The following is a 25819-nucleotide window of genomic DNA, read 5'->3' as shown; positions in this document are numbered from 1 at the left end:
AAGGTTCACTTATGTTGGAGCATGTATCGGTACTTAATTCCTTTTTATTGCTGAATACAGCCCCTTGTATGGGTATACCACATTTTATTTATCCAAGAGATAATATATTTCAAGAAGCAGCAACAGCTCCTGCGTAAAGGTTGGGCTGAGCAGTTATACAGACTACAATGCCTTCCTCACTCTTCTTCAGCTATGAAAAAGCAAGAGAAAAACAAGCCATTTTGTTTGCTGATTTGTACCCGCACTCCGGCAAAGATGTCATGGGCCCATCCCAGTGGTATAAGTTCTCTAGAGCAATAGTGTGGTTTATTTTTAGTACCTGAGTGATAATTTCTGCTTACAGGTAAGCTGACAATCTCTGGCTTTGTCTTTATTGCATTTGGCTTCACTCCCCTGTTGACACAGTGCACAGGGCAGTAGCTATTTGTGAAGTTGGTAGACTCCTGGCTCTCGGGTAATTTACACTTTAGATGTGGTGATTTTGTGTAGATACATAAAATTTTATGTATTCGTGTGTGTGTGTGTGTGTGTGTGTGTGTGTGTGTGTATGGCAGTGAAATTGGCTTTTTATTTTAGATCTGTAATTTCATGTGGATTATTTATTGATAGATATCTATATCCATACATTATACATAAATTTGAAAATATATACCTACATCTGTATCCATATCTATCTGTATGGATATAGATAGATAGTTGGTCTTGGACATTTTCAAGCCTGTACTTTGAACCAAATGAACCAAATGTCATTCAACCTACACCAGAATGGGTTGTAAACTAAGTGTTGTGTAGTTTTGCTCTCAGTTGTCATGGGGTCAGAGAAGATAGAATGTCAAATGCTTGTAGGATTTAAAAGAAATGTGCTGCCATAGATGAATGATCCGACACAAATGGCAGCACACGGCTCTCCTGAGCGATACCTTCTGTCCCGAAGTAGCACTGAAAAACAATCTGGGCCAAAAGGAAAAAGCTTCTGGTACTTCTGAAGTTTTGAAAAGAGAAAGAGAAACCTTAGAAGTTGGCATGTGATTTTTTTCTAAATTATTTTATTATTTTATTTCTCAATTATTTTTACTTTATTTCTTATATTCTCCAAGTATTTACAGAATGACGTTTTACAAGGCAGATCCACCAGAGAATTTTGATCTCTCCCTCCACTGACACCAGTCACGCTGAATGGGTCTTCATGCCGTCCTCAGTTTACCTGCTCTGACCTCTCAGAGAGTGATCATGGTGGCTTTGTAGCTGGCCTCAATTTAATCATGAGGAGTTAGTTGGGAAAATGTGAGCAGTTTCCCACTGAGCAAGTTACAACAAGTTCCTGGAGTTAAAGTAGAAATTTCTCTTTGCTCCCTTCCCTGTTCCTTTTGTTTTTCTGGGCTTTGAGAAATTGATGAATTGGACCTAGAATCTATTAGGCTTTTATTGAATATCTCAAGGCTTTTATTGCACAATTGAAAGCTTTTTGGGGCCTGAGTTCTTTTGTTATGCAAAAGACGTATAGGAAATATATGGCAGTATACACATTAAAGAGAATATAAGGCAGCAGATGGCATATCCATTTTCTGTGTAAAGAAACTGAGGCACCAGTGAGGGTCACTTAAGTGCAGATTCTAGCCTCTAAAGAAGTGAACATAAAAAAAAAAATAGAGAAATACATCTTTGTTTGAAAACAGAGGTGAGCTCTTCTAAAGGCTATCTTTAGCGATTTCACCTGCTATTGTTGGCTGGTGGTAATGGGGAGAGCCTAAACTCTATTTCTGAACCCCAGCTCTTCAGTCATTTCTTGATTGAATGCTTGAGCATTAAGATACTCACAGCCATCAGTTTTCCCTTCCACCAATCACTGCTCCAATACCCCTTAGGCAGTTGGAAATGTTTGATTGATCATAGTATTGATTGATTGCACTATTGATCAGTTTGGAGACTGGATGGGGCCCAAGAGAAGATACAAGCAAAATGCAGGGAACCTCCTGGGGAACATGCTAAAATTATAGATTTTTAGGGTCCCTGGACAACTTTTTCATGAGGACTGGGGTCGGGCTTAGGAAAATGCATCTTAAATAAGTGTCTCAGGTTGTTCTGATGCAGGTGCTCCAGAGACCACACTTTGAAAAGCATGGTACCAAGCGGAGAATAGGAGTAGCTGAATGAGAAACAATAAGGAAAATTTCCATAGATTGATAAAAATGAATGGGACCTACTTTTGCTCTAACTAGGAGCTCAGTAGATCAAGATCATACTTAACCAAAAGTTAATTTATTCCCAAATTTCCAGTAATGCATTTGTTACATGGAGTCAGTTTCATTTGAGTAGCCATAGAAATATTCATTAGCCACTTACAGAAAATCCTGCTATAAAAATAGAATGTCTCTTTTGTATGACACCTATTTTTAACTCTTCGCTAATACAAGAGCCTTTACTGCTTTTTCTTCATGGATTCCTTCTTCTTTTCCCTTCCAGAAAGTCTACAGTGCCTTGATATTATTCCAGTAGATAATGTGCTGTCCCAGTGAGGGGACCTGATTATGTGTGGGCTGATGTGGAAGCTAGGATTTGGATATGTAGGAGGTGATGTCACTTTCTCCACCTGGAATTATCACCTCTGTGCTTTCAGCCATGCTTGGGATCCATACTAGGTCTAATGTGAGCATCTTCCATGAATATCCACCCACCTTTGGCAAGAAAGGCAGAAACACTAGCCATTTAAGATGTTTGCAGAACTACCCAGCGCTTAAGTACATGGGCCATCCGGTGTCTGAACAGCCCTGAACGAAAGAAAATGTGAGAGTCTTTCAGGCCTTAGTTTTCAATGCGACAGATGGAAACCTCTCAATTACATGAGCTCACATCTGTCTCTCTGATCTGACCGGGTCTGTGCCATAATGTGCTGTGGAATTACTGATTCTGTAATCCTTAGAACACATGGTTGAAGTGAGATTGACAAAGAGCTAGACCCTAAAGGTTAATGGCACAGAGAGAATGAGGACCCTGGAGAACTAAGAGTGAAATATGAATGTCAGTGGTTGCAACCACTCATCCATCTAATTTGCCAAAAGTTTAATATAGTCTAGGAGGCCCCAAATTACAATGTTTCAGTTTGGTTTTATTTCTTCATTAGTCTAATTCCCATTGACCTCATGTCAAGGCTAAAACAGTTAAGGAGCATTCTGGCATGGGAGCAGTTTTAACAATCATTGTCAACATGGTTTTAAAGAAAATAGGCTGGCAAGACACATGTAGGTTCTGCAGTCTATTAATAGCGTGACATTATATTTCTTTATTTTGTAAAACCATTAAAGCACAGCTTTGGGAAGATGGATGGAATTTCTAAAACGGGCAGAATGTCTATAGTGAATGTCACTGTTGTTTATTTTCCTGGAGTTTGCCACCTAGGTGGATGTGGTGGGCATTTAGCCATGGCTGGGCCCTTGGTGTTCAACACAGGCTGGGCTATCAGGAAACAGGATGGGAAGATAATGGCTCTTAGAAGAGCATTTGTTATAACATTCCCATGCCTTGTAAGAGATAAGAATAAGAGTCAGATTTTGTGTGAGGGGTCTTTTTTTTGTTCGTAAATCTGAAGGCCATAGGTAATGGTAATAATAGATTTGAATGAAAGCACAATCCACAGAATGGAAGAACATTTATACAAATCATATATCTGGTAAGGGGTTTGTATCCAGAACATATGAGGAACTCTTACACCTCAACAATACATGGACAGTAACCCAATTTAAAATTGGACAGGAACACCTAGGTGGCTCAGTCAGTTGAGCGTTCAACTGTGGCTCAGGTCATGATCTCAAAGTTCGTGGGTTCAGGTCCCATGTTGGGCTCTGTGTTCACAACTCAGAGCCTGGAGCCTGCTTTGGATTCTGTGTCTCTCTCTCTGTCTCTCCCCCACTCATGCTCTGTCTCTCTTGCTCTCAAAAATAAGTAAACATAAAATTTTTTTTTAATTGAACAAAGGATTTGAATAGACGTTTCTCCAAAGAAGATATACTAATAGTCAATGAGCACATGAAAAGAAGCCTCAATATCATTAGTCACTAGGAAAGTGCAAATTGAAACTACAGTGAAATACAACTTCACACCCACTAAGATGGCTAAAATTAAAAAAAAAAAAAGACTGTAACAAGGGCTGATGAGGGTATAAAGAGATTGGAACTCTCATACATTGCTGGTGGGATTGTAAATTTTAGGCACAGCCACTTAGGGGAAACAGTTTGGTAGTTCCTCAGAATGTTAAACTTGGGGTTGCCATTTGACCCAGCAATTCCATTCCTGGATATACACCCAAGAGAATGGAAAACACGGCCTCACACTGACATCCATAGCAGCATTATTCATAATAGCCAAACAGTAGGATCAGTGTGAATATCCATCAGCTGATGAATGGATAAGTATGTTGTGTTATAGCCCATACAATGGAGTATTATTTGTCATTAAAAAGTAACACAGTACCCATGCATATTACAACATGGATGCACCTTGAAAACATTATGCTATGTGGAGGAAGCCAGACACAAAAGACTACAATATGATTCTATTTATATGAAATGTCTAGAAGAGATAAATATATAGAGACAGAAAATAAGGTAGTATTGCCAGGGGCTGGAGAGAGGGGGTACAGTGTGGGTACTGACTGCTAATTTTTTGGGGGGGAAGAACTATTCTAAAATTAGATGGTAGTGATTGTTGGAGTGCCTGGCTGGCCCAGTTGGCAGAGCATGTGATTCGATCTCAAGGTCGTAAGTTCAGCCTCCATGTTGGGTGTAGTAGATTACTTAAACATAAAATCTTAAAAAAGATTGTGGTGATTGTGGCATGACCTTAGGCATATACTAAAACACATTGAATTGGACACTTTAAAGGGGTGAATTGTGTAGTATATGAATTATATCTTAATAAAACTATGATACAGTTTGGAGATTTGAAGGGAAGGCTATTGTTTGTATTGATACTCCTTTAATTTATTCTTGAAGTTCTGCACATACCATTCGCTTCCATGAAAACATTTTGCAAAGTATTACCAGTTAGGTGATGAGCCTTATTAATGGCACCTAGAGGGCCATCCAGTGAATATTTGAGCACCAGGCTTTGTGTCCAGTGCTCTTCTCAAGGAGCTGACAGCCTAGTGTCAGGCTTTCTTTCTGATCAGTACTAGTTATTATATAAGAAACAAGTTGGCATCATGCATGTTGTAAAGTAAGATAATCTTTAGAAAGTAAGTTGTGGGTGGGGGTGTTTGGTGATGATGAGCAGAATATGGGGATGGAATTCTAGGTGAATCCAGTCAACGAGGGCAGATGTGCAGATGGCCACGTATATATGGGGGTATGTCGCTTTCCAGGTTGAAGGTCATCATTGGCTGCTCCCCATTGCCTGCAAAATACAGTCCAAACTTGCTTGAGCATGGCCCAGTAGAAAAGGCTACTGCAGAATTTCCATGCAGGAGAACTCCAGTGACAGCAGTCTGATTGGAAGTGGAAGGAAGCAGGGCTCATGGTCTTGTCTTGAACTCGTCTGCATAGCAAGCTAACTGCTTGTAATGAGTATTTATTTGAGGGGGGCTTCTAGCCACTAAAGCCTTTAGATAGCCTAAGCCCAAGGTGTCCCCCAGCATCACTGTTAATGGGCCTTTCTCTGCCTGTCTCTTTAAAGCACTTTCACTTTGCCATGTATATTCTAGTGGCTGGGTTGCCCATGCGTTTTCCCACCATCCTTCACTGAGTGCTTGTCTGGTCTGCGGGATATTTTCTCTGGCAAACTCCTGCTCATCCTTCAAGACCCAGCCGGAGTACCATCTGCTCCGTTAAACGTCTCTGAATGGCATGTGACCTTGGGCAACTTGATATGCCACCTTTTTGCTTCCGTTTCCTCCTCTGTAAAATGAGACTCAATAAGAATACCTACTTCATAGGTAATTAGAAGGATGAAATGAATTCGTGTATATAAGCTTTGCAACACCAAGTAAATGCTCCTCAGGGTTCCCTATCATCCTGATTATTAACTTTGGGTAGAATAGGTGGCTCTCTGTGCTTCCTCTGCACGTACATGCACTTCTGTTACTAACCATAAATTACAGGGTGGGAGGGCCTTGCAAATTCAGTGAAAAGTCTCCAGGATGGTCAAAACTACATAGATAAGGTTGCTCATGTGTTAAAGGAGGTGAGGTAGTGAGTGCACATTTCCCCCATTTTATAGTCATTCCAGGGAGTCTATCTTGGGATGGAGATTAGACTAGATGACTTAGGGTCCCCCTTCTAATGTAAAATCTTTCCTGCCTGAAGGAGCCTCTGTGTGTGGAAATACTGTGAATGGGTGGGAAGTCGGGGTCTGGGGAAGGGACAGGATAGGATGAGGGAACTGTAGTGACATCCTAAATCCATCTGACTTTCCTGCCCCTGCTCCCTAGCCCTGTCTGGTTCTAGACCAGCTCTATTCCCCCCCTGTAGACTCCAGCAAGTCTGGCCTTCTGCATGAACACACTGAGTACCCTGCATTAAACTGCTGGGGAAGTGGACCTGCTGCTTCGTCCCAGACCTCTCAGAATGAAGATTTGTTTCCTTACATGCATGAAAGCCCAGGGAGAAACTTGGCTTCGGTGTAACTGCATGCTGTTTCAGAGAGCCACCTTTGGCAGCTGCCCTGGAGCCCCATCAACTTTCCTCATTTTCATTTCTGCAGTGAGGTTTGTATTTTGGGGAAACCCACCCCTCTGTACATTCAGGAGGAAACCATTGGAGTTTCTGTTTTACGGAGCGGGGACACAGCAGCTTGAGGAATGTCTGCACCGCGGATCCAGGGGCTCCCGCTGTCAGCTCACCCAGGCTCCTCTGTACCTTTGAAGTGGAGGGCAAGCCTTTCATCTTCCCTCATTTTCACTTAATGACAGCCCAGCCTTTGATCAGCTCAGTTTTCCTCTTTCTTTTGCTTCCTAATGAGTCACTTGGAGGTAAGGAGAGACCTGAAGTGTAGGCCCTGAACCGGCCACAACTTTTATGAGCCCAGTGGTTGTTTGACCTTCATATCTTAAGTAAATACACCAGAGGACTCAGTCCTTCCTGGCCTTTCATTGATAAAATTTGCTCACTGGCTAATGTAAACTTTAAAAGAAAGGTGGAGGGGGGTAGACAGGATGGAGAGAAGTAGAGATGAAATGTAAGTAGCATCCCCTCCCCTAATATTTGAAGTTGTTTAATTTGGGGAACCCCCTTCATGTTCAAACTTGCCTATAAAACTCTGCATCATGGGGATGCATTGTGTTTGAGAAACACATCAAATTCTGCATGCTAGTGGAATATTTGTTTTCAGATTAACTGTTACAAGTTTTTAGTTTGTATTTAACAGTATCTTTTCTTGGCACTTGATAAGGATACAAAAAGTGCTTGGGGCACCTGGGTGGCTCAGTCGGTTGAGTGTCCAATTCTTGATTTTGGCTCAGTTCATGATCTCCTGGTTTGTGGGTTCAAGCCCCATGTTGGGATCTGTGCTGACAGTAAGGAGCCTACTTGGGGTTCTCTTTCTGTCCCTGTTTCTCTGCCCCTTCCCCACTCCCCTGCTCTCTGAAAATAAATATAAATAAACTTAAAAAAAATATAAGCAGGAGGACAAAAACCATAATTGTTTAAAAAGACTTCTCTCTCTTACTCTCTCTGCCTCTTTCCCCTGCTCACGTACTCTCTCTAAAGTAAAAAAATATGTATATAAAAAATAAAGTTTTCCTTGATGTAATACACTTTTTTGCATAAAGATCTTAAGATTTCCAATTAATGTTAAAACCTAGGAAACAAATCTGCAATAGTCCCTTCACAAAGCTACTCTCAGATTCACATAGTGTTTGGTGATGCTGTATGCTATTACCATACCTCTGTTTGTAATGTAAAACAAAAATACATTTTGGTATTAAATACTGTTATCGAAAGATGAAATTAACTGTGTGCCTCTCCAGTAAATCTGCAATAAATGGTTTAATACTCTCTCGGGCTAGTTAGTGTACTTTTAGACTTCAAGTACAATAGTGTTTTAGTTTTTGGTTGGGGAATGCAAACATTTTTCAGTCATAGCTTATGTAAACTATAATTACTGAGTAAAATTTTTCCATAAAAGGACCAAAATATACTGCATGCTATGAAAAAAAAAAAAAAAAACTAACATAACTGCATATTAGCTTGACACTAATTTAATGAAGGGTGTTATATTATAATTGTTTAGGATTGGTTTATTTCAACATAGGGTGGATTTCATTTGAGTCTGTTTTAAATCACTGTTAAGAATTTTTATTTTATAAGTACGTATTATTGAGATACTTGATATTTGTTCTTTACAACTCAGATGTTACCCGGGAAACACCTATGAAATGAATTTTTTTTTTTTTTTTTTTTACATTTATTCACTTTTGAGAGACAGAGAGAGACAGAGCACAAGTGGGGGAGGGACAGAGAGAGAGGGAGACACAGAATCCGAAGCAGGCTCCAGGCTATGAGCTTCAGCACAGAGTCTGACACAGGGCTCGAACTCACAAACCACGAGATCATGACCTGAGTCATGATGAAATGTAAGTAGCATTACTTACGTTGGACGCTTAACCGACTGAGCCACCCAGGCACCCCTGTGAAATGAGTTTTGATTATTCACGGACAGTTGGAAAATCTTAGCATACTTCCTGAAACTAAAACAATAGATATCTCTATTATTTTATTTAAAGAAAATGAGTTTTGGCATACTGAAATTTTTCTCCAGCAATAAAAAGAATTTCATTAGAATATTAAAAATGTCATAACAAAAATGTGGATGTAGAAAGCTCATTAGCCTTTGTTAGATCACTTTGGAGAACCTAAAATATAGACTCACACTGCTAACTCAATCTTTATTTTTCCTCTTTTATCTTGATAAGGTAGAAAAAGAGTATAGCTTTCAGCTTTTCCAGTTTGCATGGTTTCTCAGTTTATAAAGATCTTTCCTTAAAGCACCTCTTGGACTTGCCTCTTCACTACCCTCGTAGATGTGAATGTTGTTGACCCCCACACCTTACACGTGTGTCACTGCCCTACCCCCGCGCTCAGGTGTGTCCATCCCAGAAGCGCCTGAAGATTGCCTTTGCCGCGTCAACACTTATGTGGCTCCCTATCAGTTGCTTGTCATACCTAAACACTCTGTCTGTGTTATCTGACCCATCTATCTATTTAGCTTTAACTCCTTACCACTAGAAGGAATGAGCCCTTCATAACAGTTAGATTGACCTTGTGCACACGTGCACACATATGACGTCATCCTTGCTCTCTCCATTTACTCATGCAGCTGTCCCCTCCTGGAATGCCCATACCCATCATTTCAAGTGTCCAAATCCTACTTATTTTTCAAATCCTTGTTCTTAACTGGTACAGCTAAAATTAATGCCCTCCTTTTACAAGATGCCCATAGCTGCTGCTGCTTTTTTTGATGTGCTAAGTTTATCTTCAAATTAATATTTGAACATTTTCTTCATTTTAATTCCTAATATAGGAATTGTTGATAGGTAGAACCTACATAATCAAAAGCGCTTTGTGATCCTCTATTATTATTATTATTATTATTATTATTATTAATTTTTAAGTTTATTATCTTGAGAGAGTGAGAAAGAGAGAGCATGGGAGGGGCAGAGATAGTAGAGGGGGAGAGAGAGAATCCCAAGCAGGCTCCACACTGTCAGTGCAGAGCCAGATGTGGGGCTCGAACTCAAAAACGGTGAGATTGTGACCTCAGCTGAAATCAAGAGTCAGATGCTTAACTGACCGAGCCACCCAAGTGCCTCCTACAAGTTACTTTATAAAAGACTATAGCAGTTATAGCAAAAAAAAGTGAGTATAGATAAAACACTGACAGGATGCTTATGCTAGGTGAATCTAGGTATAAGAAGTGGGATATTCATTGTCCATTCAACTTTCAGTAGCTTAACTTTTTTTTTTTTTTTGAAATAAAAAGTTGGGAAAAAATTACTCCTGTATTTAACTCTTTCACTAATAAAGTTTACAGAATGTTACTTTGAGTGGCTCATTTTATTACAGTCTTCATGGTTGTTAGGCACTTGAATTATGTCCATGCCTGAGTTCTTAATGTTGCTGTCACTCTCTCAGTATCGTGTGCCACTCTCTCAGTATTTGAACTTTGTGTCCTGTTTTAATCCTTGGAAAATTCACTCAGTGACTTCTGAAACCAGCATGTTTCATGATAAGTAATACAGTGAGTTAATGCATCTCTGTGGGATAGCAGAATATTTGACTTAGGGTATTTGTTACATCCTAGCTACCTGCCTGCTTTAGCTCTGTTGAGGGAGTTTGGAGCTGATAATGAGATTTCATGTTTGGAATAGGTAGGCCTGTATGTGACCATCAACAGTCCGTATGCCAGTTTGTGTAAGAATTTTGTATTGGTTCCTGGGAGCCTGCTCTTACTCCTCAGGGTCTGGACTAGAATATATTGCAGAGAACAAGATTGCCTATTTATCTTTGGAGACCCTAGCAAACATGGTGGTATTGGTCAAAAATCTGTACCTTTTGGGGGCACCTGGGTGGCTTAGTCAGTTAAGCGTCCAACTCTTGATTTCATCTCGGGTTGTAATCTCACGGTTTTGGGGATTGAGGCCGTGTTGGGCTCTGCGTTGACAGCACGGAACCTGCTTGGGATTTTCTCTCTCTCTCTCTCTCTCTCTCTCTCTCTCTCTCTCTCTCTCTCTCTGCCCCTCCCCTCCTTGTGCTCCCTCTCTCTCCAAAATAAATAAAGAAAGTTAAAAAAAAAAATCTGTAGCTTTTGAGTTGGAGGCAGACAGTACTAGAATGTCACTCAGGACAGCCGTGTCAGCTCTACCAGATGGTGTCAGAACAGATATTCTTGGGGCTGGGGGTGGCAGGGTGCCTGTGGGTTGGGTTTTGAAAGTGGAGATGAATATGAATTGGTCCAGAGGAATTCTGAATGCATCTTAGTGGGGAGAAATGTGCATGGAAGCAAGCATACTGAGTTGAGAGTGTGCCTGGGAAGGAAGAGGTGCTATTTTACTGAGCACCAACTATGTGTTAGGCACTGTGCCAGGTTTCTTGTTTAATCTTTGAAATAGCTCAGGGTCCATGTGTAGGTTCATACGGGCATTTTCACACATATGGAAACAGTTGTAGGAAGTCAGGTAGCTGCCCCAGGATCATCTGCTGGCTCCTGGTGGGGCAGATTGGGAACGCTCACACACCCATGCTCCTTGACACGGTGTCTCCTGACCTTCTCAGTTAGTTAGTGGAAACTATATGTGCTAACTTGATGAGAAGAGAGGAGTTCTCATGAATAGTGAGAGTGACGTTTGGAGAAGTCTCCTTTTTCCCCACCATCCCATCCTTTAAATGGGACTGTCAACTGATGGAATTAGACACATAGTATATAATACATGGCCTCTTCTGGACTGGAAACTTCCTATAAGTTTTCAGTGCTTCTGACAACAATCTCTCAAGGTAGATGAAGAAATGGGGGTTCACCTCTTGCACTGTTGGTGGGAATGCAAACTGGTGCAGCCACTCTGGAAAACAGTGTGGAGGTTCCTCAGAAAATTAAAAATAGACCTACCCTATGACCCAGCAATAGCACTGCTAGGAATTTACCCAGGGGATACAGGAGTACTGATGCATAGGGGCACTTGTACCCCAATGTTTATAGCAGCACTCTCAACAATAGCCAAATTATGGAAAGAGCCTAAATGTCCATCAACTGATGAATGGATAAAGAAATTGTGGTTTATATACACAATGGAGTACTACGTGGCAAGGAGAAAGAATGAAATATGGCCCTTTGTAGCAATGTGGATGGAACTGGAGAGTGTGATGCTGAGTGAAATAAGTCATACAGAGAAAGACAGATAACCATATGTGTTCACTCTTATGTGGATCCTGAGAAACTTAACAGAAACCCATGGGGGAGGGGAAGGAAAAAAAAAAAGAGGTTAGAGTGGGAGAGAGCCAAAGCATAAGAGACTCTTAAAAACTGAGAACAAACTGAGGGTTGATGGGGGGTGGGAGGGAGGGGAGGGTGGGTGATGGGTATAGAGGAGGGCACCTTTTGGGATGAGCACTGGGTGTTGTATGGAAACCAATTTGACAATAAATTTCATATATTGAAAAAAAAAGAAATGGGGGTTCAAGAGAAGTGAAGAGACATTGCTAAGATCATACCTTTTTCTGATTCCAAAGCCCACTTATACTGAGTTTCTCTGCACATGGCTAGTGTGGTCAGGGGTACAGGAAGAAGCGAGACACTCGTGGCCCTGTGCTTGGTGTTGCAAAGAGAGCTGGGCATGAGTAAACTCTTCTATAGGCATACTGTAATGAGTCCATTCCAAAGATTATGGGAAATCAGAGGAAGCACAAGTTTAATTTTCCAGTCCCACCTTTCCCTCCCAGAATTGTCTTTTTTTTTTTTTTCCTTCCTTAGTGGTCAGTGACTGATTCTAAGACTTAACTCTCCCAGAGCCCCTGCCCCAGTCAAACCCTCCAGAATTCCCTTCAAGTAAAGAATGTTTTGAAAATGCAGATATTAACATACTATCTTTGATGTTTAACCTGTTGCATTTTAAAGGGCTTAAAGAGAGAGTTTCTTTGGGAATTTTTACCCGCTTACATTAACCACTTATGTTTACTATTTTCCCACAGCTTAATTTCTCTATTTTAATGCACGTCCCTCATGAGGCAGTTCAACTGTTGAAGAGGTTAGAACAAGCCTTTAAAAAATTTTTTTTTAATGTTTATTTATTTTTGAGAGAGAGAGGGAGGGAGGGAGAGGGGCAGAGAGAGCGGGAGACACAATCCGAAGCAGGCTGCATACTCCAAGCTGTCAGCACAGAGCCCGACACAGGGCTTGAACCCACAGACTCATGGGCTGTGAGATCATGACCTGAGGCAAAGTCGGCCGCCTGCCCAACCAACCGAGCCACCCAGGTGCCGCAGAGCAAGCCTTTTTTTGCTTTACTTTGTTCAGCGATTCCTTCTAAGCATGTATGAGCTCTACCATGGAGGAAATTGAGCCTGATTCTAATACCATCTGTAAAAACTTTACTTCCATAATTCTCCTCATTAACAGTAACATGTCACCAAAGTGGATTTTCTGGTAAATACAGTGAAGAATTTCTGCTGTTAAAAACAGGGCCTTTTCCATTAGGAGGGTTCTGTATGCCTGGCACTAAAAGTTTCTTGAGCTGCCTCTGGGGTCATGCGTTGGTGCCAGGACCTCAGATAGGGATTTGTGAGGACACGTGACACATTGTATCCATGTTCTAATATCCGGGCAGACACAGCCCTTCCGGCCTCACCGGTACAGGAAAGCAGGGCTCACACTCTGAAACTCAGCTTCCTGATTGACTCTGGACTCCCTGCAGAGCCGTAGCCTAGGATTGGAGGACCAAGAGTAGAAGCTGGTGTGGTCGTTGGTCTGGCTCAGGAAACGGAGGACGTGGTCAATTGTTTGATCTTTCTGAGTCCCAATTATGATTTAGAAAGCCAAAACCCGACTTGGAACTGAGATCTGCTGATCTTCCCTAATTATGTCATTGTTAGATAACTGAGTTTTTCTTTGAGCTGAAGTGACATTTATAATAAGACATTAATTTCACTTCTCTTACTTTGTGATAATTTCCCCCAGATTCCAGTATTGCGTAATCCATGAAGAAGGTACAGTTAACTTGTAAATTGAATTCAGTAGAGCAAATGATAGTGCATGGATTTTCTTTCTTTTCTTTTTTTTTAACAACAAACACAACAAAATTATTTTAAGTGGTATAAAACTTGTTAAATGAATAGCAACATATGGGTGTGAATATAATAATTTTTAATTGACTTTAATATATCTTCAGCTAGTTAGTACTTTTTGATATTTAGATTAACCTTTCCTAAACATTTTATTGTCTGTTCAGAATGGAGATTGAGAATTCCAGACATTTTACTATTCCCCTGCGGTTCTTTTTTTAACCCTTCCTGCTCTAATCCCTATGGAATTACAGATGTTTAAAACCATTAAGGATTGTAGGGGAGCTTGGGTGGCTCAGTTGGTTGAGTGTCCCACTCGTGATTTTGGCTCAGGTCATGATCCCAGGGTGGAGGGATTGAGCCCTATGTAGGGCTCCTCACTGAGCATGGAGTCTGCCTAAGATTCTCTCTCTTTCTCTCTCCCTCTCCCTCCCTTTCCTCCTTACCCCTACTCATGCCTCTCTCTAAAATAAAAATTAAAATAGTAAAGTGAAATAAAATAAAATAATAAAACAAAACTATTAAGAGTTGTGGACATCCTCCACCCTGATAATACCAGCCACACTGGCATTGTCTGGGAGCAGGTGCCAGCCAGACTTGCTGAATTGTAATCTGGGTGAACCCCCCACCTGCTCTGCAGGGACTCTCCCCTTTACCTGTCTTCTTCCCACTTCTTTTCCTTAACCTGTAAAGAATCCTGCATATCTAAAAAGAATATGAAAATGGGGGAATCTGAATGCCTGGCTTATCCTTCCAGCTCTTCTGTGGATCAGCTTTATGACCTAAGCAATTCACTTAATTCTTGACACATTAATCTCCTTAGCTGCAGTTAGGGAATCATTCTTAACCTTCTTCCGTTATGGGACCGTAGTGAGGAAAAACCGGAATAATCACATTTTTAAATGCTTTAAAAATAAAATATACTTGGCGTAAGATACAGGAAACCTCTGACAAAGTGTAACATTTACAGGATTATTTGAAAATCTGATTACGAAGGCGTATGTATGTTGCAACGCCACATTTTACTATGTTTTGTTAATCCTTAGTTATATTATTAGCAGTCAGTAATATGCTGTAAGGGTTTTTTCTTTCTTTTTTTTTTCTTTTTTCCTCAACAATCTCCTTGTTGCCCTAAAGAAAAGCCCAGAGCCGCTCAAATGATGCTCAGCTGGGGGTCTGCACTCACACGGCTTCCCCTGCCTGGCTGGCTGCATCCGAGTAACCTTTTGCTGAGATTTGGCCTCCAGATGTGACATGGGGCTCTGCAAGTCTCCAGCTGCGGCTCTGAGCTGCTGAGAGCGGCTGTGGGAAAGGGGTGGGGGCGAGGGGGCGTGGTCACTGCCCTGTAGAATCGCTGGTAATCCTTGCACCGCTGGCAGACGCTACGTCAGGTCTTTTATCTCTTCTGGCTCGCCCGGGTTTCATCATGTTGCCTAACAGCCCTCCTTTAAAAAAAGAAAAAAGGGAACCAGAATGGGGAGAGCCACCAGTTGAACTGTGTGAAAGAGGTTGACTTCACGGTCTTCTCTCCAGCTGCTGGTCCCTGAGACAAAGAAGTATTATTTGAAAGAAAATGAATATGCCGCGGCCGCTGCCCTGCACGGTCCTGAGCGTGAGGGGAGAGCAGTTGTTTTATCTGGGTGCCTCTCGCCAGTAGAGTGATGTCAGTCTGCTCCCCCTGGGCTGTGGTCAGACAGGAGACGGTCCCACGTAGCCGAGAGGCTTTTGGTGGGGGGTGGGAACCAAGCTGTGGGGTTTGTTTTTTTTTTTTTTTTCTTTTTGATTTAGGTTCAAACATGATAAAAGGGATGGGGAAGGGAGTAGAACCTAAAGTCTTAAACACAGCGACGATTTAAATTGTGGAAGAAAGGTTTTGAGTATGGAAGGCAATACAGATTTTTGTGGAAAATCTGCCCTTGTTAAGGGTAAGGGCAAGATAACTTTTTTTAGTACACTCGTACCTTCCCCTTCTCCGTAAACACAAAGACACTGTCATTTCAGCCTTGTGCTGTTTGACTAATCTCCATAAAATGATAGTCAATACCATGATTTTCATGAATTCCTCGTGAGGCAGGCCACAGTCTTGAATGCAGTCACAAATCCTCGTGTGGCGATTGGCTTACAGAGCTGGTGAAGCGATGCGGTGACCGGGAGCTGAGGGACCCGGGTTCCAAAGCTGCCTCTGCTTTTCCCTGGAATCCCTTATGGTCACTGAAACAAATTAGTTGTCTCACCTCCATGTTGAAGACCTTGGCCTTCATCATCCCGTTGTATGAGGGTCGAATCTGCATTTTGTGGACCAGATGATAGTTATTTCCAGTTTCAGCGTACTAACTACAGTGCTCTTAGGGTATTTGAATACGTGAGTGAAACTTGACCACTGAGAATTGGAAGTCTCCTTGATTTTTAATCACATCCCCTTCAAGGATGAAGTAAATTAGTTAAGCATACATAGTGGAATCACTTTTTTCTTCTATTGTGTAAGGTGTGTCCTATAAAAGTTGAGTATTTCTTCATCGGCAGCTAAAGTATGACTTAACTTTGGAAGATAGCCCTTACGTAAAATGGAGGAGACATTTAGAGCAAAAGTTAAGCCATTAAGGTGGTATAATCAAATCACTTAATTTTACAAATGAAGAAACAGGCTAATGAGACCAGTGCTGTTTTGAAGGCCCTCCAGTTTGGTTCCATATTGTATCCAGTCTAAGACCAACCATTATTTCACGTCCCACTAAGAAAGAAACGGTCTCGCTTTTGAAAATATGCTAATTGAATGTAAGACAAACTTTAAGCTCAGCTATATTAAAATGTAGGAAGTAAGGAGTCTTAGAATCTGTGCAGGATTCTGAAACTAGGCCACATGTCCCTGGGTCTTGTCCCCATGCCTTGCTTTCCCTCCACCGTATTCTGACTAGAAAGCAGAATTTTCTTCTGATATTTCACCAGAATCATTATATGGCACATCATAAAGCTAAGCGGTTTTCTTTATCTTTCTGTTCAACTCTTTTTTTTCCCCATCGAAATTAATAGATGCTGATTTTTATGAAATTTTGGGCCAAAAATCTTTGCTCATCTCCAGTTGGAAGACATATTTAAGAAATATTTTTGATCCCTATGTTAGAACTGCCACCAGGACTGAGAACAGCAGTTATGTAATCTTTGCATGTGTTGGGCATTTTCTTAGTAACCCATCCCTATATAAAGAGGCCAAATGCATTTTAAAAACTAAACTTCCTTTGTTACAATCATATATATATTTTTTTAAAGTTGACAATCCTAGTGAGACCAGCTTGAGAAACTTAAAACACTGAGTTCCTTGGATCTCCTTTCTCCTGTTTATTTCTGAAAAAGATACTTTTCTTTTTCAGTTACCAAATCATTGTGAAATTTAGAATATACGCTAATTCAAGTGCAAAAAGTCTTTTACACCTCAGATTAAGTTCCTTTTGTTGTGTATTCTTTCCTTCCCTGCATGTGGTCAGAGTCTGTTAGGTCATTTGCTTTTTCACAGCACTTCACACAGCCCTCAGCATGCAAGGGGGGCTCACACAAGGTCTGATTAAAAGCTGAGCTGGACCTTAATAGAACCCTTGGTGAAGGGTTCCCTTGGTGAATCCAAGTGCCTACCTGACCTGTTTTTGCTTAAATTAATAGTTTTTTTTAAAAACTACCCAACTTTAACATTGTAGAGAGCTGTAGCTATAATAACACAAGGTTTATTTTCATTCCAGGGAAAATTAATGGATGCTTGTTCTCATTGAACAGTTCAGTGTGAAAAACTTGAGATAGGAAAGGAACTAATGATACTGGAGTCTTTTGTCATCTACTTATAAATATCTTTTTTATTTTTTAGTGGTGAGGGTAACAGCTTTAGTAGAGATATTCACATACCAATACAATTCACCCATGTAGCATATACAGCCCAGTGGTTTTGAGTATATTCACAGATTGTTCAACTTTCACCACAATCCATTTTAGAGCATTTTTTAAAATCTCTATTTATTTATTTTTGAGAGAGAGTGGGCAGGGGGGCAGCGAGAGGGAGACACAGAATCTGAAGTGCAGGCTCCAGGCTCTGAGCTGTCAGCACAGCTGGGTGTGGGACTCGAACCCACGAATCGTGAGATCATAACCTGAGCTGAAGTGGATGCTTAACCGACTGAGCCACCCAGCCCCCGCCTCCCCCAATCCATGTTAGAACATTTCCATCACTCCCAAAAGAGCTTAACCGACTGAGCCTCCCCTGCCCCCGCCATCCATGTTAGAACATTTTCATCACTCCCAAAAGAAACTCTCCACTCCCTGGCAGTCACTTCCCATTGCTCCTCCTCGCAGCCTCCAGAACGAATCTATTTTTTGTGTCTTTAATTTGCCTATTCTGGACATTTCATGTAAATGGAATCAGTAGCAGCCCTTTGTGTCTGGCTGCCTTCACTGAACGTACTATTTTCTAGGTTCATCCATGTTGCAGCATGAATCCGTACTTCATTGCTTTTTATGGCTGAATAATGTTCCATCTTCTGGATAGACATGTTTTGTGTACCCACTTGTCAGTTGGGGGACATTTGGGTTTTTGGCTATTATGAATAATGCTGTGAACATTCATGTATAAGTGTTTATATGAATATATGTTTTAATTTCTCCTGGTTGTATGCCTCCGAGTGAAATTGCTGGGTCATGTGGTAACTCGATGTTTAACCATTTGGGGAACTTCCCAAAATTGTTTTCCATGGCAGTCGCACCATTTTATGTTCATACCAGCAGTGCACAAAGGTTCCAAACGCCGCACGTTCTTGTCAACACTTGTTCTTTTCTGTCTTCTGATGAGCCCTCCTGGTGTGTGTATAGTGGTGTCTCATTGTGGTTTTTATTTGTGTTTGATTTGTGATGGCAAATGATAGCCATCTTTCTTTGAGATGATAGATATCTTTGAGAAATGTCTATTTAGGTCTTTTCCTATTTTTATTTTTTAATTTTTTTAATGTTTATTTATTTTTGAGACATAGAGCACAAGTGGGGGAGGGGCAGAGAGAGAGGGAGACACAGAATCCCAAGCAGGCTCCAGGCTCTGAGCTTGGTCAGGACAGAGCCTGGCGCAGGGCTCGAACTCATCAACTGCGAGATCATGACCCAAGCCAGAGTCGAATGCTCAACTGACTGAGCCACCCTGGTGCCCCATAGATCTTTTCCTATTTTTAAATTGAGTTCTTTTTATTGCTGAGTTCTGAGAGTTTTTTTTTTAAATAATATTCTTAACTAAAACTTTTAATATTCTTTATTCTCACAACTTTGATCTGTAACATATCCTATAACTCTCTCACCTTGGCACCACATTGCCATGCCTCATTTATTCATTCAGTCAATGTTTACCATCCATTTACTATGTGGAAGGTATTGTGCTCTGCATTCTTGAGTATATGAAATGAATTAAATGTCTCCTGCTTCAAGGAGCATAAAACAAGGTAGGAAGGGAAGTATCATAGGGATAAATTTCTATGGGTATTCAGAAGAGATGACTTTATTTTTATTTTAGAGAGAGAGGTGTGTGTGCGTGCATGCACACACGTGTACACATGAGAGCCAGGGAGGGGCAGAGAGAGAGAGAGAGAGAGAGAGAGAGAGAATCTTAAGCAAGGTCCTTGCTCAACATGGAGCCCGACTTGAGGCTTGATCCCACAACCCTGGGATCATGACCTGAGCTGAAATCAAGAGCTGAATGCTCAACCCAAGAGAGATAGCTTTAAGATTGAGGAGTCAAGGAAGACAGTCTGCAGGAGGAGGCATTTTAAGTGGCCTTTGCCGGATACGTAGGATTTAAGTGTAAGAAGAAGATTGGAGGAAGAAGCCCTGGGGTTAGAGAGTGAGGTCTTTGTGCTGTGGTGTCCAGTCTAGTTTAACCTCTAGGGCTGACATTCCCAGAGTTCACAAAGGGGGATACTAGGAGCAAAGGCTGGGAGGGTCATGGGACCACTTGTTGGTTATAAATGGAGAAGCAGCCTGCAGGGTATCTCATCAGTGACCTTCAAGTCCCCGCCTTTTGGGGTTACAGTGGGTTGACCTAGCCAGAACGCTGCTGTGGAAGACTGAGTTTACAGAAATGTGTAGGAGCATGGGGGTGGGGGTGAGTAAAATCGGCACAGCCGTGTTTCTGGCTTGGAGACAGACAAGTGCTTTAGAGGACACAGAGGTCTGTAGTGAAGAAATTTGTGTGAACTTTGTTTAATCTTGTGGTTTCCAAGTTGAGTTGACTATGGGTTCGCTTTTTAGTTTTTTAAACCTATGGCACCTGAGACACACACTGTGCCTTTTGCTGCCTTGGTTTGGTGTTAAACAAGGAGTAATTGCTTAGTAAATGTTGCCTGGTTCGTACTTGATCCATTACAGGGCCGTGGATCAGAGTTGGGTCGCTAATTCGGAGGGCTGCAGGAGAGTTAGGTGTTAGCTAGTCCAGCCCCTTGTTGGAGGCAGGACTTCGAGGGGAAGCGTGTGCCCATATTCTCCTGGTTCTAAATAAAGTGACAGTGTCCTGCCAGTGTCTTGACTCTCAGACTATGTGTTCTCCTCGATTTTACTAAAATTATTTTAACCTTCCTTTGCCACTTATACAATAATAGTAGCAAATCCTACTTTATAATAAAAGGAGTCGGACTAGCGTCCTTGAGTGGAGGCCCCAAAATGAAGGTGTCTAACTGACCAGACCTGTTTCTGCACTTCTAACTGTGGATTCCTTCCCTTATACCTTCAGTTCCTCCGCTGTAAGCCACATGTGGGCCTTGCACAGCATTTACAAGGAGATGTCATTCTGATAGGCAGAGAGCACGGGTTCTTGTTTGCACTAAACCTGTTAACCCTGGGTAGTTCCCTGCATGTCTGGGCACACAGTTTTCTCTGTCCATTGAGGCAATCCAAGTGTACAAGGCCCCTCCTAGCACTAACAGCATGCATGTCCCCATTGTCTCTAGGGGGGTTGGTATAGTTTCATCACAGCCCCTCAGGGGGAAGAACCACCCGTGGTTCCTCTGTGGGTCCTTTACCCTCCAGGTTAGAAATCCCAGTTTTCAAGGGATTCCTGTAGACTTTCTTCTCTCTGTATCAGACACCAGCGATTTCGGTCTTAAAGATAAGCGGGGCATTCGTTGGATGAATGTAGACTGCCAGCAAACACAAACAAGGTTATGTTAAGATGGAAATTGGGGAGTAGAGTGGGAACGTTGTTCTTACTGCAAGAGTTTTGCTTTTTGCTTAGCAGTGTATTCTAGTGTTGTGATGAGTGACTTTTTTTTGGGGGGGGGGATTTGAATTTGTTGATGTGGTGGTAGGTTTCCATGGCAACTGCTGTTGTTCCACATCTGGCATCTGATAAAATGGTTCCCAAAGCCCAGGGGTCCACACAGAGCCGGACTACTCCTACCCACAGAACCTGCCAAGGATGTGGAGAAACATAGGGTGGCGGGCATGGTGGCTCTCTGTGCCATGTTGAGGAGACTTGATTTGCAATTGCTGAGTTCCTGGGGGTTGTCATCAGGGCTGCTCCGAAAGTTAGCTGGGCTACTGATGTTTTACATTGGAAATTCCCCTTTCCTTTCTGTGGAGGAGGAGGGTACAAGAGAGGGGGGTGTATTTGGAAAGAATATTTTCTGATTTATCACAGTATAAATATTAGTTAGCATGGCTTTTTTGTTTGCTTTGTAAAATTTTTTTTAATTTTTTTTATTTTAGAGAGTGAGCGAGCACAAGTGGGGGAGAGAGGCAGAGGGGAAGAGGGAGAGAGAGAATCTTAAGCAGGCTCCACACTTAGTGCAGAGCCTGATGTGGGGCTCAGTCTCACAACCCTGGGATCATGATCTGAGCCAAAGTCCAGAGTTGGAAGCTCAACCAACCAAGCCACCCAGGCTCCCCTGTTTGCTTGCTCCTTTCAATCAAAAATTCATAAATAGGAAGTAGAGGACAAACAAAATCCTGCTGAATGTCTGAATGTGGCAGGGAAGCCTATGGCCTGTTTTTAGCTATTTCTTTGAAATGGAAAGTTCCAGTTTGCTTTGGGGCCAAAATCCCTAAAAGAAATCCTGGCTGGAGGTGTGTTATGGGGTCACTGTATATTTGCTAGTTTATATCTTGCTGACTCAATTGGCAAAAGTTTTATTTTTCCTGGTAAACATTCAGGAGGTTTTTCCCTCACTCCTTTCCCTAACAAAATCATATTTGTCATATGTGTATGAAGCAAACGACTGTTAAGCCTGTGCACACATCTGTGATGATATGAAAATTAGTGGTGGCAAACAAAGGTTTCCTGTCTTAGGTACCACAAGGTTTCGGATGAAGTTGACTTTATCCTAATATTTCTCTCAAATTGTGACCGAGTGGAAACAAAACTGGTCAGGCCTTAGAGACCAATAAGAATAGCACAACAAAAGGGTTATTATTTGTGAAAATCTTAGGTACCCCCCCTCACCCATATGACTTAGAAAACTTGAAATTTTCTTTTCAAGTAATTATTACTCTTGTTTATAAACGTTAGAAGATATAAAACCTTTATTATAATAAAGGGTCATGCTTATTTTAGTTAATAATGAAGCACAGAGTTACTGCCTGCTGCAAAGCCTTTGTAATTACAGGAATGAAAAACACCAAGATTTGGAGTCAGGTCACAATGTGATTTCTAATTTGAGTGTTCAGCCTCGAAAATGTGTGAGAACTGCACCTGTGCAGGTCAAATCCTATGCAGGAACTTTGTGCTGATAATAGCCAAAACATATTTAATGTGCCATTTTTAGTGTTCTGTAAGAACGAAATGTTTATTTTTCATTAAACAATGTGTTTTTATTTCTTTTAACTTTTGGGGCAAATATGTGAATTATGAACCTATAAATTTTCCTCATTCTTAAAAAAAATAACATACCAAAAATGTAATAAAAATGTAGCAGGCAAGAAAAGTGAGTTTCTACTCAGGTTCTAATGAAGCCTGTGTTAGGTCATTCTCTTACAGGTTCGGGGTTGAAAAGACCTTTATTGTTTTAAATTAACTTTTGAGATGGTTTGTGGTCAATACTTTTACCGTTCTGTTACTTTATTTGTTACTTTTAATTTTAAACTCTACCCTAAAGAGGTATTGAAGAAATGGTCATTATGTGACATGATGGAGGGGTTAGCAATATATCAGTGTATCAAATCAACACATTGTACACCTTAAACTGGCAGTGTTGTATGTCAGTTACGTCTCAGTAAAGCTGGGAGAGGGGAATGAGTTATTGTGTAGAAAACCACATTTATGTAAAATGCCTTGTGCTTGGCAGCTAACCTTGCACTCAGGCCGTGTTCTGAGAATGGCAGGCAGCCTGTCATGTGCCAAAACTTTCCACGGGAGTCTTTTTGCAAGGGGTGGGTGGGGAAGCGGGGCGCTGCAGTGGGGTGTTTTTTTCTGCTCATTGATGACGACGACCTCTCTCTTTGCGTAGGTGAAGCTGCTCTCAGGGGAGAACCCAGGATGCAGACCCTCCCTGTGGCATCTGCCCTCACCAGTCACCGCACAGGCCCCCCGCCCATCAGTCCCAGCAAGAGAAAGTTCAGCCTGGAGCAAGGGGACGATGGCCTGGACTGTGAAAACGACCATGCTTCCAAGATGAGTCGCATCTTCAACCCCCATCTGTAAGTTCCCTCTTTCTGAAGCGAGGGTCTTCTGGGGTTGGCTTCCGTGCGTTCTGTGCTGGGGCCGTGTTTCCCTGGCAACTTTGTGCCAGCTGCGAAGTGACGGATGAGCGATGCTTACCTGCCAGGCAGGAGATGAACTGATTGTAACCACTTGTGGAGAGGTGACCTCTTCTTTCCTTCCTCCTGACCCTGTGTGTGTGCTCCCGTGGATGTTAGCTTTCTCCTCCAGCATCTTGGGGGTGGGGTGGTTGACCGAAGACTGCCTTGTCTGGCCTGTACTGATGATGGTTGTTAGGAGAATCAATCTTTGGTGAATGTCTTATGGGCCGGGAAATGGAAGGAAAGGTTAGCGACTAGACAGGCTTATGTAACATGTTTTGCTTGGGAGTCTAGAATTGTACGTGAAAAAGTACGGTAGTCCCCCCTCATCTGCGGGGTATATGTTCCAAGACTCCCCGTGGATGCCTGATATGCAGACAGTACCAGACCCTGCATATGCTCTGTTTTTTCCTAGACATTCATATCTATGAGCAAGTTTAATTGATAAATTAGGCACAGTAAGAGATTGGTGACAGTCACTAATAATGGAACAGTTATAACTGTAAGCTGTAATAAAAGTTGTGTGAGTGTGCTCTCTCTCTCTCAGAATATCTATTGCACAGTATTCACCCTTCTTGTGATGATGGGAGATGCTAAATGAATGAGACGCGGTAAGGTGAATGACGTAGGCATTGGGAGGTCGTGTTAAGCTGCTGTTGACTTCTTGACAGTATATGTATTAATTCTCACCTTGTGTGCTCAGGGTAAAAACGTAAGACCTTCCTAAGGTGGGAAAGATGGTTTTTTGTGTTTGTGATAACGTGCTGCTCATCACTTCTGGCGTGTGAGCCTGTTGTAGCTGTTTGAGCACCAGTCCTCCGTCAGCCACCATCACTGTTTATGATCATCACATGAGCTGCTTCAACTCTCTGGGCCTCAGTTTCCTGACTTATAACACAGAGGGGTTGAAATGAAAGTTCTCTGAATGTGTGCAGCGTGACCACATTCACATTAGGAAAACAGCTATGCTTCTGTGCGCCTTGTTGTGGGTTCCTCTTTGCCCTTTCTTCTTACTACGCATGCCCCACAAAGGGGGTCGAATGCTTTTTCACATGTTTTCAGGACTTGGAGACACCAGCCAGCTGCCCGGAGAGTCTGCTCTGGCAACTGTGTAGCCGTTAGGCGTTATCAGAGTGTGGGAGCTTGTCAGAGGGGGAGGTAGGCCTGATTATTAGAAGGCGTAGCTTTGTATATCCAGGTAAAAAGATCCTCCTCGTCCCCCGCCTTCCCTGGGCATGAATTAATGTTACATAATTATTCAAAATGCTTGGCTTCCCCAGTTCTGATTTCTGAGGATGCTGCTGTTTCTGGCAGGAACATGAGTGCTCAGAGAGTTCCTGTTTTCTCATTGGAGGAGACCTTGCGCAGTGAGAGGTAGCCGATAAGGCCAGCAGCCCTCTGCTGCCTCAGCGCCAGCAGCCCTGGGCATTCCATGCATTCCATCCCGCTTGGACTGTTGTGTTCAGTCATAAGACACACTGACAGAGGTATTTATCCTCAAATAAATCACTGTAGTGTTAGTCAGAGGCTGAGCTGCAGTCTGGAGCCCTGGAATTTGCTACAATCAGGAATCCAGAGACAAGGCACTCACTGCAAAACAATGAGCTCTCCCAGATAGGGAGAGGCTGGTCATTTAGATCCTGGGTGCTCAACTGTTTGTTCCTTCTTTTGTTATGAGGAATTTCTTCTTCTCCTTGTCCTCTTTCCTGAAACCCAAATAGACATTTGGGGTTTTTTTTGTTTGTTTGGTTTTGTTTTTGTTTTTGGACGGAGAGGGGAGGTGGTCCTGAAACGGTATATACTGTGAGCAAACATGCCTTGGTTTAAATTTCAATTTCTGCCACTTCCTTGGACCGTCACTTAATTTACCTGGGCCCAATATCCTTCTTTGTAAAATGGCAATGATATCAGTTCATGTGAGGGCTGCTGTGAGCTCGAGAACCACCATGTGCAAGGAGTCTGGTGCAGTGCGACACTCAGTTGATAGTAGCTATTACTTTTACTATTAATAAGTCACTTATTCTGATATTGGTAACAGCAATAGAGAATAAAAATACTATTGTGGTGAGTTTAATGTCTGAGTGTGTGTGACTTTCAGTCAGAATGTCTTGGGCTTAAATTTCAGCTTCTTTATCTTTCAGTGGAAGTAATGGTAGTTGTTCCCTCACCGGATGGTTGTAAATGCAGCGCGGGGCCAGTGGAGAGCACCCCCTGCCTGAGTCATCAGTAATATTATTATTACAGTGTTAAGGCAGTTAGAAAATGACTTCGTGATTCCTTGGGTCGTTGCACATATGAGCTTGAAGTATAGG

The 25819-nt window shown here is 42.0% G+C and overlaps 1 protein-coding gene across 3 annotated transcripts in view; it reads left to right on the top strand.

Annotated features, from left to right (window-relative positions):
• Nucleotides 1–25819, top strand: part of VGLL4 (vestigial like family member 4) — a 167507-nt gene that overhangs the window by 101130 nt on the left and 40558 nt on the right. For all 3 annotated transcript variants that reach the window (XM_042910961.1, XM_042910967.1, XM_042910954.1), the window contains one exon: nucleotides 23216–23405. In XM_042910961.1, coding sequence (XP_042766895.1) covers nucleotides 23216–23405 — 190 coding nt within the window. The remainder of the gene's footprint in view (nucleotides 1–23215; nucleotides 23406–25819) is intronic.

Source organism: Panthera leo, chromosome A2, assembly GCF_018350215.1.
Source record: "Panthera leo isolate Ple1 chromosome A2, P.leo_Ple1_pat1.1, whole genome shotgun sequence".
Classification (NCBI taxonomy): Eukaryota; Metazoa; Chordata; class Mammalia; order Carnivora; family Felidae; genus Panthera; species Panthera leo.
The sequence above is the reverse complement of the archived record's forward strand: the minus strand, read 5'-3'. Positions and strand labels throughout refer to the sequence as shown.